This window comes from Dipodomys ordii, unplaced genomic scaffold (assembly GCF_000151885.1).
Source record: "Dipodomys ordii isolate 6190 unplaced genomic scaffold, Dord_2.0 Scaffold97, whole genome shotgun sequence".
Taxonomy (NCBI): Eukaryota; Metazoa; Chordata; class Mammalia; order Rodentia; family Heteromyidae; genus Dipodomys; species Dipodomys ordii.
In genome coordinates, this window is record NW_012267313.1 from 5,987,143 (window position 1) to 5,999,214 (window position 12,072).

Here is a 12,072-nt window from a genome sequence, read left to right on the forward strand (position 1 = left end):
GCAATGCTTGGTAAGAAATGTATGCATTATCCTGCCCATGTAATTGTAACCCCTCTGTACAGTATGTTCACAAATAAAATAAAATAAAATTAAAAAAAAACATAAATAGTGAAAATGACAAATATCACAGGTACATGATATAGGAACATCTTCATTGAATCCGCCATATACACTTGGAATCAAACAACTGATAGTTGATACATGGTTATGTTTTTTTCATGAATACAATATCCAGATGTGTTTAAACACTAAAATGTAATAACTTTATGTTTGATTCTAAAATAATTTACTTCTAGATGAACCTTTTTGAAAAATTTTACCAAACAGAATCATCTTCAGTGCTTTTCTGAACCATGGATAGAAAAATGCATAAACCATTGGATTGAAAGTGGAGTTGAGATACCCAAGCCAAATCAAGGCATCACTGAAAGTGGGTGGAATAGCATGGTCCAGGAAAGGATCTATGACTGTGCAGACAAAGAAAGGGCACCAGCATATCAGGAAAACGCCCATCACAATCCCCAAGGTTTTTACAGCCTTCCATTCTTTGCTTTGTGGCATTCCATTTTTCTTTTCTAATCTAATTTCAAATTTCTTATTTCTATCATGGATGGATCTTGCCTGCCCATTAGCTATGACATATATCCTACAGTAGAAACACAACATAATAGACCCAGGTATATAGAAAGAAGTCACAAAAGCCAATGCTGCAGATATTTTGCTAAAGAAGACAGAGCAGGCTCCTAGGCAGTAAATGTGCTTGCAATACACCTCTTCAACTCCCCTGATGTTCAGCTCTAGAAAGATCATCCCAAATGCAAACACAGCAGGGACACTCCAACTAATGAAGATCATCGCAGAAATAACCGAGATACTGATTCTAGCTTTGTATCTCAGTGGGTCACACACAGCATAGTAGCGGTCAATGGAAATGAAGGACAGGTGGAAAATGGATGCTGAACTCAGCATAATATCGGTGCTGGTGTGGATTTTACAGAAGATTTCTCCAAAATACCAACAATGTTCAATAGATCTCACCATGCTATAAGGCATGACCAGGCAGCCAAGCAGGAAATCCACAGTGGCCATGGAATGAATGAGCAAATTCGTGGGTGTATGAAGCTGTTTGAAATGTGATATGGAAATAATAACTATCAGATTGCCCATCAATGTGGTCAGGATTATGAGCACCATTAAACTGTACAAGGATGCACGTATATCTCGTGGCAAATTACTTTTCACGCAGGAAATATTGATATTATAGCAAGAAGGCATCATTCCTGAAAATGCTCCGCCAGTTCACTTTTCCCTCTGTGTGTTGAATAATCTTTCTTCCAAATCCATAGTTAGAGTTCTTTCTTTGGATTTGTTTTTATTTGCATATGCCTACTCCAGAAATCTGAGAACAAAAAAGAAAAGAAAAATGAATAAATGAACAGCAATTTTTCGACAGTTCTAAAGGTTGAATTCAGGGCCTAATGCTTACTAGGCAGATATTCTACCACTTGAACCAAGTACTCAGTGTTTTTGCTTTCTTTGTTTTTCAGATAAAGTCTCATATTCTTGCCTGAGCCGGCTTTGGACCGTGATTCTCCTTGCTCTTCCTCTCAAGAACCTGGGACTATGGGTGGATAGCACCATAAATTTACTTATTCTTGTTGAAGAACAGTTATTTGGGGGGGGACAAAAACACTTTTATTTCCAAGTTCAGCTTAATAGTTCAAAAAAATTTTAATCTAATTGGAGCTAGACTTTTACTAAAATATAAAGACAAAGCATTAGGCTAAAGTATACAACACTGTCAAATTTACAATTCACAGAGAAAGTCAAATTATGGTTATTACCATATGCTTTAAGCTATGAAAACAGTTTCTCTAAGAACCTAGAATCTAAGGGTGCAACTTACATTCTAAAGGGCATATATAAATTGCCAGAGTGTTTAAAATTAAAATATGTTAGCAATAAGTGAAATGGTAATGAGGTGACTGTGACCCAGGTACAATGTATATAAGAAATTAACATAATGAAAGTCATTATTTTCTAAAGCTAATACCTAGCAATAATTTTTTTTCTAGCATGCAGGATGCTAAGGTAGGAGGACGGCAAAACTTAAGCCTCAGCTGCATAAAGATATCCTGTTTGAAAAAGAAAGGAAGAGCCAGGCACCAGTGGCTCACACCTGTAATCCTAGCTATTCAGGAGGCTGAGATCTGAGGATCACGGTTCAAAGCCAGCCCAGGCAGAAAAGCCCAGGGCATTCTTATCTCCAACTAACCACCAGAAAACAAGAAGTGGTGCTGTGGCTCAAATGACATGGCTCTCACCTTGAACTGAAGAGCTCAGGGGCAGGGCCTAGGCCCAGAGTTCAAGCCTACCACCACTAAAAACAACAACAACATGAAGGAATATTTTAAATGTGACCACTTTTGTACTTGGTCATAGATATTTCTTATCTTACACTTGATTGTAATGAAAAATGTTTACATACCTGTATTTCCCGTTTGCAAAGCCTTTTGTATTCCATTCATTTTTTCATTTAGTGCTTTACTGCACATGTGTAAAAACATCATTCCTTGTAAGGAGACCAAAGCATATTCTGGCAGCCTCATTTTCCAAGCAACAAACTGAAGCTTAGTTAATCAAATGATTAGAGTGAATATTTTATCTGAAGTCTCCATTACTTTCTTTTATCAACAGTCCAGTTGTTCTTTGCAGGGCAAGAAATCATCTAAGCTAAATTAAAGCACTGCATGTTTTTCATTGGATTTATGATATATTAAATAATGACACACATATTAAAGGATCATATATTCCATCTATTTACAGTATTTCTGATGTGCAGATCAAAGTCTAAGGTAAGAAGGGATGCCACATAGACAAAAGCACCCAAAATCAGGGATGTTGCGCTTCATTGTGGAGACTATGAGGAGACTGTGAGCATGCACAGTCACAGGCACTCTGCTTTTGTATTTCCTTAAGCTGTCGATCGCATCAGACTTTACCTTCATGCAGACACTGGTTGCTCATGTCTATAATCCTAGCTACTAAGGAGGCTGAGATATGAGGATCACAATTTAAGCCAGCCTGGGCAGGAAAAGCCATGAGACTATTATCTCCAATAAACCAACAGAAAACCAGATGTGGCACTGTGGTTCACATGGTAGAGCGCTTGCCTTGAACTGAAGAGCTGAGGGACAACTCCCAGGCCCAGAGTTCAAGCCCCACGACAAACAAAACAAAACAAAATTTGCTTTTGTGAGTTGTGAATACAGTGAACACCTGTACTTCCAGAGCTGAGGAGGTAGAAACAGAGAGTTCCAGGCCAGCCTGACCTAGATAGCAAATAAACAAACAAACAAAATTTTTATTGAATCTCAATTTATAAAATGAGTGATAGAGTCAGGTGCCAGTGGCTCATGCCTGTAATCTTAGCTACTTAGAAGGCTGAGATCTGAGGATTGTGATTCAAAGCCAATCCAGGCAGGAAAGTCCATGAGACTCTTACTGCCAATAAACCACCAGAAAACCTGAAGTGGCACTGTGGCTCAAGTGGTAAAGTGCTAGCCTTGAGCTGAAGAGTCAGGGACAGCACCCAGGCCCAGAGTTCAAGCCCCACGACTGACAAAAAAAAAAAGAAAAAGAAAAAAATGAGTGAAAGAAAAACAGATATGTCATCTCCTCCTATCTCACTAAAGAACCCCAAAGTTGTACAGGCCTCAGTTAAGATACCTCTTTTAGAATTAGGATGGCTCAAGTGGTAAGGAGCTGCCAAGCACGTACAAGGACTTTAGCTCACTCTCTAGCACAGAGAGAGAGAGAGAGAGAGAGAGAGAGAGAGAGAGATGTTCCTTTTGTTTCTACCTGATTCTATAATTCAAAGCATGTGTGTCTCTGTGTGTGTGCATGGTATTCTGTATATTTATATACATATCACAGATAGATAGATAGATACATGCATACATACATACATACGAAGGAAAGTTACTGGAGGATTTGGAAGGGGCAGGGAGAACGGGAAGGAAGATGAAGGGAGAAAGAGTGAAAAGGAGAGGGGCTGGGAAGATGGCTCAGTGGTAGAGCGCTTGCCTTGTGTGCATGAGGCCCTGGTTTGATTCCTCAGCACCACATAAGCAGAGGCACTGTGGCTCAAGTGGTAGGGCGCTAGCTAGCCTTGAGCTGAAGAGATGAGGGACAGCATCCAAGACCAGAGTTCAAGCCCCACAACTGGCAAAAAGGAAAAGAAAAAGAAAAAAAGAAGAGGAGGAGAGAACAGAAGACAAGAGAACCTATAGGAAAAGTATGCTTCTGGCAATAAGAAGTCCCATAGCCTCTCACTGAATTGTCAGAATGCTACAACATAGCAATATTTCTTAGAATTTCACTATTCTGCCTTCCTTTTCATTTTCCTCCTCTTTTCCCTGGGCTGATACCTTAAATAAAGATCACATTGAAACCCAAACTAGAATTGAGTGAATATAACTTTTAGGTGTTAAAATGTTTATTTAACAAATTTGAAACATTTCTCTGTCCTCTCATAACTTTTCTCCTTATTAGGAAACATATTTATGCCAAATAAATCTTCATTATTTATTTGAATAACCAGGTTCATTCCATAATGGAGCAAGTAGCACACTAAAACTGGTAAGCTGTTTCAACTAAGCAATACTTAAATTGTAATTAAAATCTCACCAAGACAAGAATGGTTTTTCTTATGAAATTTAGTATGAATTTATCTGAAGTGTCACTTGGGCTTTTTTCCAACTATTTCCCCCATTTTCTTTTTTTGGTCCTGGGCACTGTCCTCAGCTCTTCAGCTCAAGGCTAGAGCTCTACCACTTGAGCCACAGCACCACTTCCAGCTTTTTCTGCTTATGTGATGCCTCATGAATGCAAGACAAACACTCTACCATTGAGCCACCTTCCCAGCCCCTCCTCCATTTTCTTCATTTTCTTGGTTTTGGTATAGCCAAGGAACCAAGAAAAAAAACAAAAATTTCTTTTCAGAAATGTTTGCAAGTGCTGGTTGTCAAAAAAACAAAAAAAAAACAAAAAACTCACAACTATTCAATGTCATATTAAGGACTGTCTGCAGAAAGTTGAATTTAAAAGGAAGGGCAGAAAGCAATCTGACAACTTTGTGTGTCTTAGATTAAGAATTAATCTAATTGTTTAGTCCATTCCCAAAGAAAAACCAAAATGAGGGGCTGGGAAGATGGCTCAGTGGTAGAATGCTTGCCTTGCATGCATGAGGCCTTGGGTTTGATTCCTCAGCACCACATAAGCAGAAAAAATAAGCCGGAAGTGGTGCTGTGGCTCAAGTGGTAGAGTGCTAGCCTTGAGCTGAAGAGCTGAGGGACAGCGCCCAGGCCCAGAGTTCAGGCCCACGACCGGACCCAAAAAAAAAGAAAAACCAAAATGACTTAGAGGCAGCTTCACATCTCTATTTGATTAGCTTGGTTTCAGAAGAAAAAAAAAGCCCTAAGTATGGTAGCTTAGAAATTGTTGATAATGTTGCTCGCACTTTGGCAGAATATGTCTGACCGACTTAAATTACAGTGTGTGTGAGGTTTTCTTTAAAAAATGTGTGATGATTTGCTTTTAGGAAGATTTATCATTAAAATCAGTGCCTTATGACATTATAAATTGAATGTGTATTTAAGAAAGAACGTACCAAAAATAATGGCTCTGTTTCATCCTTTAAAATTTCAGCTAACTAGAGATGATTTTAATCTGACAACACAAATTATCTAGGCTGAACATACAATGGTAAGATGGAAAGCGAATACATTTCTGTTTGGCCACCTGCTAAGCCCACAATTCTGTGAAATGACCTAATCAAGATGGATCAGTGACCCCTCCTGTGGGAGTTGTCCTTCACAGAGTTGCCTCTTCCTTTCTGCCTGGCATGCTAGGATTATAAGGAGAACATGTGAACAGCTAAATCATCTTTCTTAGATTCACAGAAGCCAGGACCTCTGGTGATCTTCAGAAAACGTGAGAACGTGTAGCACCTCTCTTCATTCTTTAGTCCCATGCCTCAACTAACCCAAAGCATATAAATCACTATAATATTTAACTTACAAAAAAGTCATATGTTTGTCTAAAAATTACAGAAACCATCCCGAGGTCAAAGTCAATTGCAATGTTTCAACTAGGAAAAATAATAAGACACTCCCACAATGGCAATAACCCTGTCCATCTCGTCATTTACTTATCTAATGCCAGCTCCTCCCTGTCTCCAGAGACACCCTTCCACAGGCATGAACTGCCGAAGAGTCTCAGGGTTGGGCAACAGGTTTCCCCCATCTTTTCATGATTAGCATGATTTTCCACCAACTCTCATTTCCCTGATATTGGCTTCTGAGAGGTAAGTAAAGTAACTTGAGTCCAGTAACAATCTATTGTTTTTAAAATGACATATATATTAAATTTATATCAGGAGGAGTTAGTTTCCAGTACATTTATCTAGCAAATCAGGAATTCAACAATAGAATGGTCCAACTTCCCAACAGACGGCCATCAACTCAAATCCCAGTAAGCCCTTTGCTCTTGGCTCATATACCTCCCATCCCTGGTGCTCAGACTTTCAACCTCTTACTGTTCCACATATTTTGTAATCTGAAGTATTCTCCCACTCCACTGTGACTCACAAAACCCTTCCAAGTATACTTTCTGGGGCTCATAGTCTTCATTCTTCTTCCTCAAATCCTTTTCCAAACTAAGGGCTCATCAACTCCCTTTCTGTGTCTCGTGAGGCCAGAAACATGAATGCAGTATATATGCACTTGTTCTGAATTCCAAAGGTAAAAGAGAAAACCTTACATGTACCCAGATAGAATTATTTAGAGGAAAGAAAGAGCTGGAGTGTAGCTGGGTGCTAGTGTACTTACCTAGCATACATGAGGCCCTCAGTTCAATTCCCAGAATTCAAGAAGGAAGGAAGGAAGGGAAGGAGGGAGGAAAGGAAGGAGGGAGGGAGGAAGGAAGGGAGAAAAGGAGGGAGGGAAGGAGGAAGGGAGGAAGGGACGGAGGGAGGGAGGGAGGGAGGGAAAAAGAGCAAACACATGCAAGACCACTTCCTTAGAAACACTAAGAAATAGACTAACAATACAAAATTTAAATTAATCCAAAATTTCTAAACAGGAAGCACTTAAGAATCAAAGCAACAATAGTGAATAAAACATCCAATTAAAATTGAATTTAAATTAAAAAATTATGACAGTGACACAATGCAAAGCTCATTAAATACAAATGTTAAGGGAAGCTTACTATCAACGTAGAACTTCTATTTTCAACCTTCTATGAACCCTCCAGCTGTTGTCAGGGCTGAGAAATAACTGGTTAGTTATGCTTCTTCACCAGATCTCAGGAGGCTGAAACTAAGTTTTATCATGTTGACCTATCTACATTTGCTCAAGTGTAAATGTTCACTTTATTTAATGCAGCAAATCGTCAATACAGCAATTTATAGACCGCAACAAAAGTAAAACAAAATGGTCCAAGCTTGTGTCAGATTACATACATCCACAGGTAAATGATCCATATTAGATTAAATATCAAATAGAATAAGTTGCTTCTTTTTATGGAGAAGCAGAAAGATGTCTATTATATCTTGCAAAATAAGTAAAAAAAATAGAATATTTTTCAACAGCATTTTTAGGGCACATATACAACATTTTTTATATAGAAGATATATGTGTATGTGGTATGATTGTGTGTGTGTGTGTGTGTGTGTATGTGTGTGTGTGTGGTACTAGGGTTTAAACTTAAGGTCTTATGCTTGCTAAGCAATCATTCTAGCACTTGGCCTCTGTCTCCAACACATTTTTGCTTTGGTTTATTTTTAAGAAAGGTCTCACTTATATACAAATCGACAATATTTTATCTCTACCTCCTATGTAGCCAGGATTATAGGATGTGAACACCACATCGGAACTATATATTAAAATCACATTTTTAATACATTTCTAAACTGAACTCATTCCTTGTTTTGTACTATGCCAATTTGGAGACAAAATTAGCAATGAACTTAACAATTATTTTATTAAAATGTTTTTTGCAACTACTTTGGTACCCTTTATCAAAATTCTAAAATTATTTTGTAAAAAATATAGATACCTTTAAAAATGAGGAAGACAGGGACAGGGACAGCATTTCAAAATAGTCACGTTGTGATTCTTAAGACAACACATGACAAAAGGCAAGCCAATTCTGTTAGAAAGAAACAGGAAATGCAACAAATCCAATCTGTTTGATTGACCTCAACACAGACCGACAGCTAAAAGAAAAACAGTCTCTAGTAATATTGTGGTAAATAGACTATACACAAAAGTGTTCACTATTTTAACATACGTAAGGTAACACAACCCAGACTTCATGCCGATTGATCCTACATTCAGCTTATAAGTAAGTACCAAACCTCAAATGAGTCTTATTACCTTTCACATTCTCCCCGACTGCTCCAGGACTCAGAGTTGGTGTCAGATCTGGTATAGCTGATATATGAATACAGACTGCACTTCTTCAGTAACAATGGACAGAACCAATGGATGAGCCAATGCGCAAGACTGCCTTTGTAACCAGGTAGCCTGCACCTGTCTCTACTCTTGCTGCTGGCCAGAACAGCCTGCTGCTGCTCTCTGTTATGCCATGGTTAACACAGCAAGAATGATGTAAATATCAAAACATGAAGAACATACACTAATAACACATCTTTGTAAAGTAGGCTAACTGTACATTACCCATGCAACAAGTGCTTGTATTCTAAACAATCTGATCAGGAAGCTAGCCATGAGTAAGCTAAATACACAAGGTAATTATTATTATTACTTTAAAAATAATTCCAGCCAGGTGCCAGTGGATAACACCTGCAATCTTAGCTATTCACAAAGCTGTTGTCTGGGGATCAATGTTCAAAGACAATCCAGGCAGGAAAGTCTGGACTGAGGCTCTTATCTCCCCCCAAAAAAGCCAGCAATGGAGCTATGGCTCAAATGATAGAATGCTATCCTTGAGCAAAAAAGCTCAGGGACAGCATCCAGACTTTGAGTTCAAGCCCCAGGATTTATGCACATGTATACATACAAAAAAATTAATAATAAAATTATAGCGGAGTACCATTGGCTCAAAACAATTCAAAACCAGCCTAGACAAGACTCTTATCTCCAATAAACTACTCAGAAAAAAATCAGAACTGATGCTATGGCTCAAGTGGTAGAGTGCTAGCCTTGAGCAAAACCTCCCAGGGACAGCTGCCAGGTGCAGAGTTAAGCCTCAGAACTCTCAAAATGAATAGATGAATGAACAAATAAATAAATTTAATTTATGAAGCTTATTAAATCAAAGGTTTATACAGGAATACTCAGCTCTATTTGTGTTAATTAAAAAACTACAGTTGAAGTCAATCTTCTTTTCATTGTATATCCTGTTGTTTCTTTTCAATGAAAAAAAAAAGGTATTTAATTGGATGATGGTGAATCTTTCTTCCAAGCAAAGACACATGACATACAACTTCCAGTAACACAAGAGGACTGCTGAATAAAATAGAAAGGTACTAGGAGAGCCTAGAAGAGGCTGCAAATGTAACCAGGTCAGGCATTACACATGAGGCTGCACAAAGCTAAATCTGCAAAGATCTCAGACTTTGCCTTACCATGACATCTAGAACAATAAAACATGCCTCAAAACTTCCTATGTAATGAGCTTTTCTATAGTGGATAATTGAAATCTTTCAGTTAATTGGATCACGCTTATATTTTTGTTTCTTCTAGTATTTTTCTTATCAACAGAGTCATATAAATAAAGCTGCTTTCTCTGTGTCACTCAGATTTTTCATTCCTATGGCCAGTGATCCTTGGGTGTGTTGGTAAGTCCATAGTAAGGCAGAACATGCTGGTGGTAAGACTTTATGGCAGAGGCTGCTTGCCTGATGGAGACAGGAAGCAAAGAGAAAGAGTAACAGAGACCCTCCCAGAGAAGATAGATAGTGAGCTATGTCTTCCAAATATGACTCCTAAAATTTCCAGAACCTTCTCAAATAGCTCCAAAAGCTGGAGATCTAGCTCATATAGTTCCAAAAGCTGGAGATCTAGCCTTTACTATAAAAACCTTTTGGAGCGACCCTTCATATTGAAAATATTTCAATTAAACACACAGATTTGCCCCTAATAAATACCAAAAGGAGAAAAATATCTTAATCCTCACGATCCAAGCTCAATGAAGCAATGGATTCCAAGAGATTGCAATGAATTCCAAGAATCCAATGGATTCCCAGCTGTCTTTTTTGTGAAGAATAAAATTGCTTTGGTTTCTGAGAGTAACATAATGTTTTGATAAATGGCATGCTTTAGTGTGCATGTTATTGTCATTTTCTTTTTTTTGTGAACATACTGTACAAAGGGGTTACAAAGATGGGCAAGGTAATGAGTACATTTCTTATGTTATTGTCATTTTCAAAGCATATCTTTATAAATTGTTTCGATATAAATAAAGATAGAATTGATTCATCACTCTTGAGTCATGCCAAATGCCCTATACATTTCAGGAAAAATATTTGAACAGTCCTCTAGAAACTGTATTTTGAGGTTGAGTGTAGTAACACCTACTTGTGATCCCAAAACTTGGGAAAACAAGGAAGGAAGATTGCAAGTTTGAGGCCAGAATGAGCTACATACTGAGAACATGTCTCATCAGAACAAAACAAAAACTACACCTGCAATGTAAATTTCTTTTTTTCCCTTCCAAACATTTTATTAAATATTTTAGTATCTTTAAGTAGTTGTACAAAGGAGTTGCCATTCAGTGAGACAATTTATGCATACAGAATGCCTTGATCAGTGTCATCCCTTCCAACATTCTCACACATTCTTCCAACCCACCCCTTTCCTCACTTAATTTCGTGTTCCCCGCCCCCCTACCTAACCCCCCAAAGATTTCTGTGGTGTAGTTATACTTAGCAACGGCACAAACACATTTTAACCTTCTCAATGATAATCACCATCATCCTAATCTACAAAGCTTGTGAACTCTACCAACATAAACAATAAAACTATTTCTTCCAGATCAGGTGATATGTACATTTCTTTCCTTTTGCTTAGCATCAGCCGTTCCCTCTTTCTCTCATCATGAGAAAGTGTCTTTTGCACTAGTTTCCTCTTCCCTCCTTTCAGAGTCCCAGAATGGAGTGAACCATTATGAATCAACTCTCCCTCTCACCTTCTGCCCCTGTGGGAGGGAAAAGGTTAGAGAAAACTAGGAAAACAACTGATGGTGGTGAACTTTCCTGAAGTCTGGGTGGCATTCAGGCTTTTTTGCATCTCAGAAGCTCCCCAAGGAAGAACCCGAGAAGACTTCCTATGTGGGGCACAGCCAGAGCACAGGTTCTCAGTAACTGCAAAGGAATGATAAGCAACATAAAGACAAGAGGAGGAAGAAGAACCAAGTATAGAGGAGAGAAATGGGAGCAAAAGGAGAGAAAGATGAGACCGCAAGAAACTGCAGAGAGGAGAGAACACTTAGGAACTTTTACTGACCCTGTTCTGATTGTACGTCTAAGGGCCTTCGGTGAAACCCCGAATTCATTCCCATGATGACTTTAAATGATAGAATCATAGATAATTTTTTATTTGTGCCCGTCCTGGAGCTTGAATTCTGTGCCCGGGTGCTGCCCCTGAGCTGCTTCTGCTCAAGACTAGGTGCTCTAGCATTTGAGCCACAGTGCTACTTTTGGCCTTCTCTGAATAGTTAATTGGAAGTGAGTCACTCACTGACTTTTCTGCCCAGGCTGGCTTCCAAACTCAATCCTCAGATTTCAGCCTCCTGAGTAGTTAGGATTAGGATTAGAGGCGCCTGGCTACATTTCTTTAAAAAAAAAGAATCCTTGCTTCACCAAGGAAGGAACCAAGAATTAGGCAAGTTACTCCTAAGGGACAGCAAAAGGGGGGTGGGGTGGGGAAGGAGTCAAAAAAGGAAGAAAGGGAAGAAGGAAGGAAGGAAGGAAGGAAGAAAGAAAGAAAGAAAGAAAGAAAGAAAGAAAGAAAGAAAGAAAGAAAGAAAGAAAGAAAGAAAGAAAGA

The 12,072-nt window shown here is 38.6% G+C and overlaps 2 protein-coding genes across 2 annotated transcripts in view; both read right to left on the reverse strand.

Moving 5' to 3' along the window:
* Window positions 1-276: 276 nt before the first annotated feature.
* Taar1 (trace amine associated receptor 1) lies at window positions 277-1,278 on the reverse strand. Its single transcript, XM_013026832.1, has one exon. It carries the CDS (start codon window positions 1,276-1,278, stop codon window positions 277-279), a length of 1,002 nt encoding a protein of 333 aa, XP_012882286.1.
* Window positions 1,279-9,790: 8,512 nt separating this feature from the next.
* Window positions 9,791-12,072, reverse strand: part of Vnn1 (vanin 1) — an 18,029-nt gene continuing 15,747 nt past the window's right edge. The window contains exon 7 of the mRNA XM_013026784.1: window positions 9,791-9,925. Coding sequence (XP_012882238.1) covers window positions 9,791-9,925 — 135 coding nt within the window. The remainder of the gene's footprint in view (window positions 9,926-12,072) is intronic.

What these genes read in the sequence shown, in the direction of transcription:
- Taar1 (XM_013026832.1), bottom strand. Translation starts at nt 1,278, where the DNA reads ATGATGCCTTCTTGCTATAATATCAATATTTCCTGCGTGAAAAGTAAT.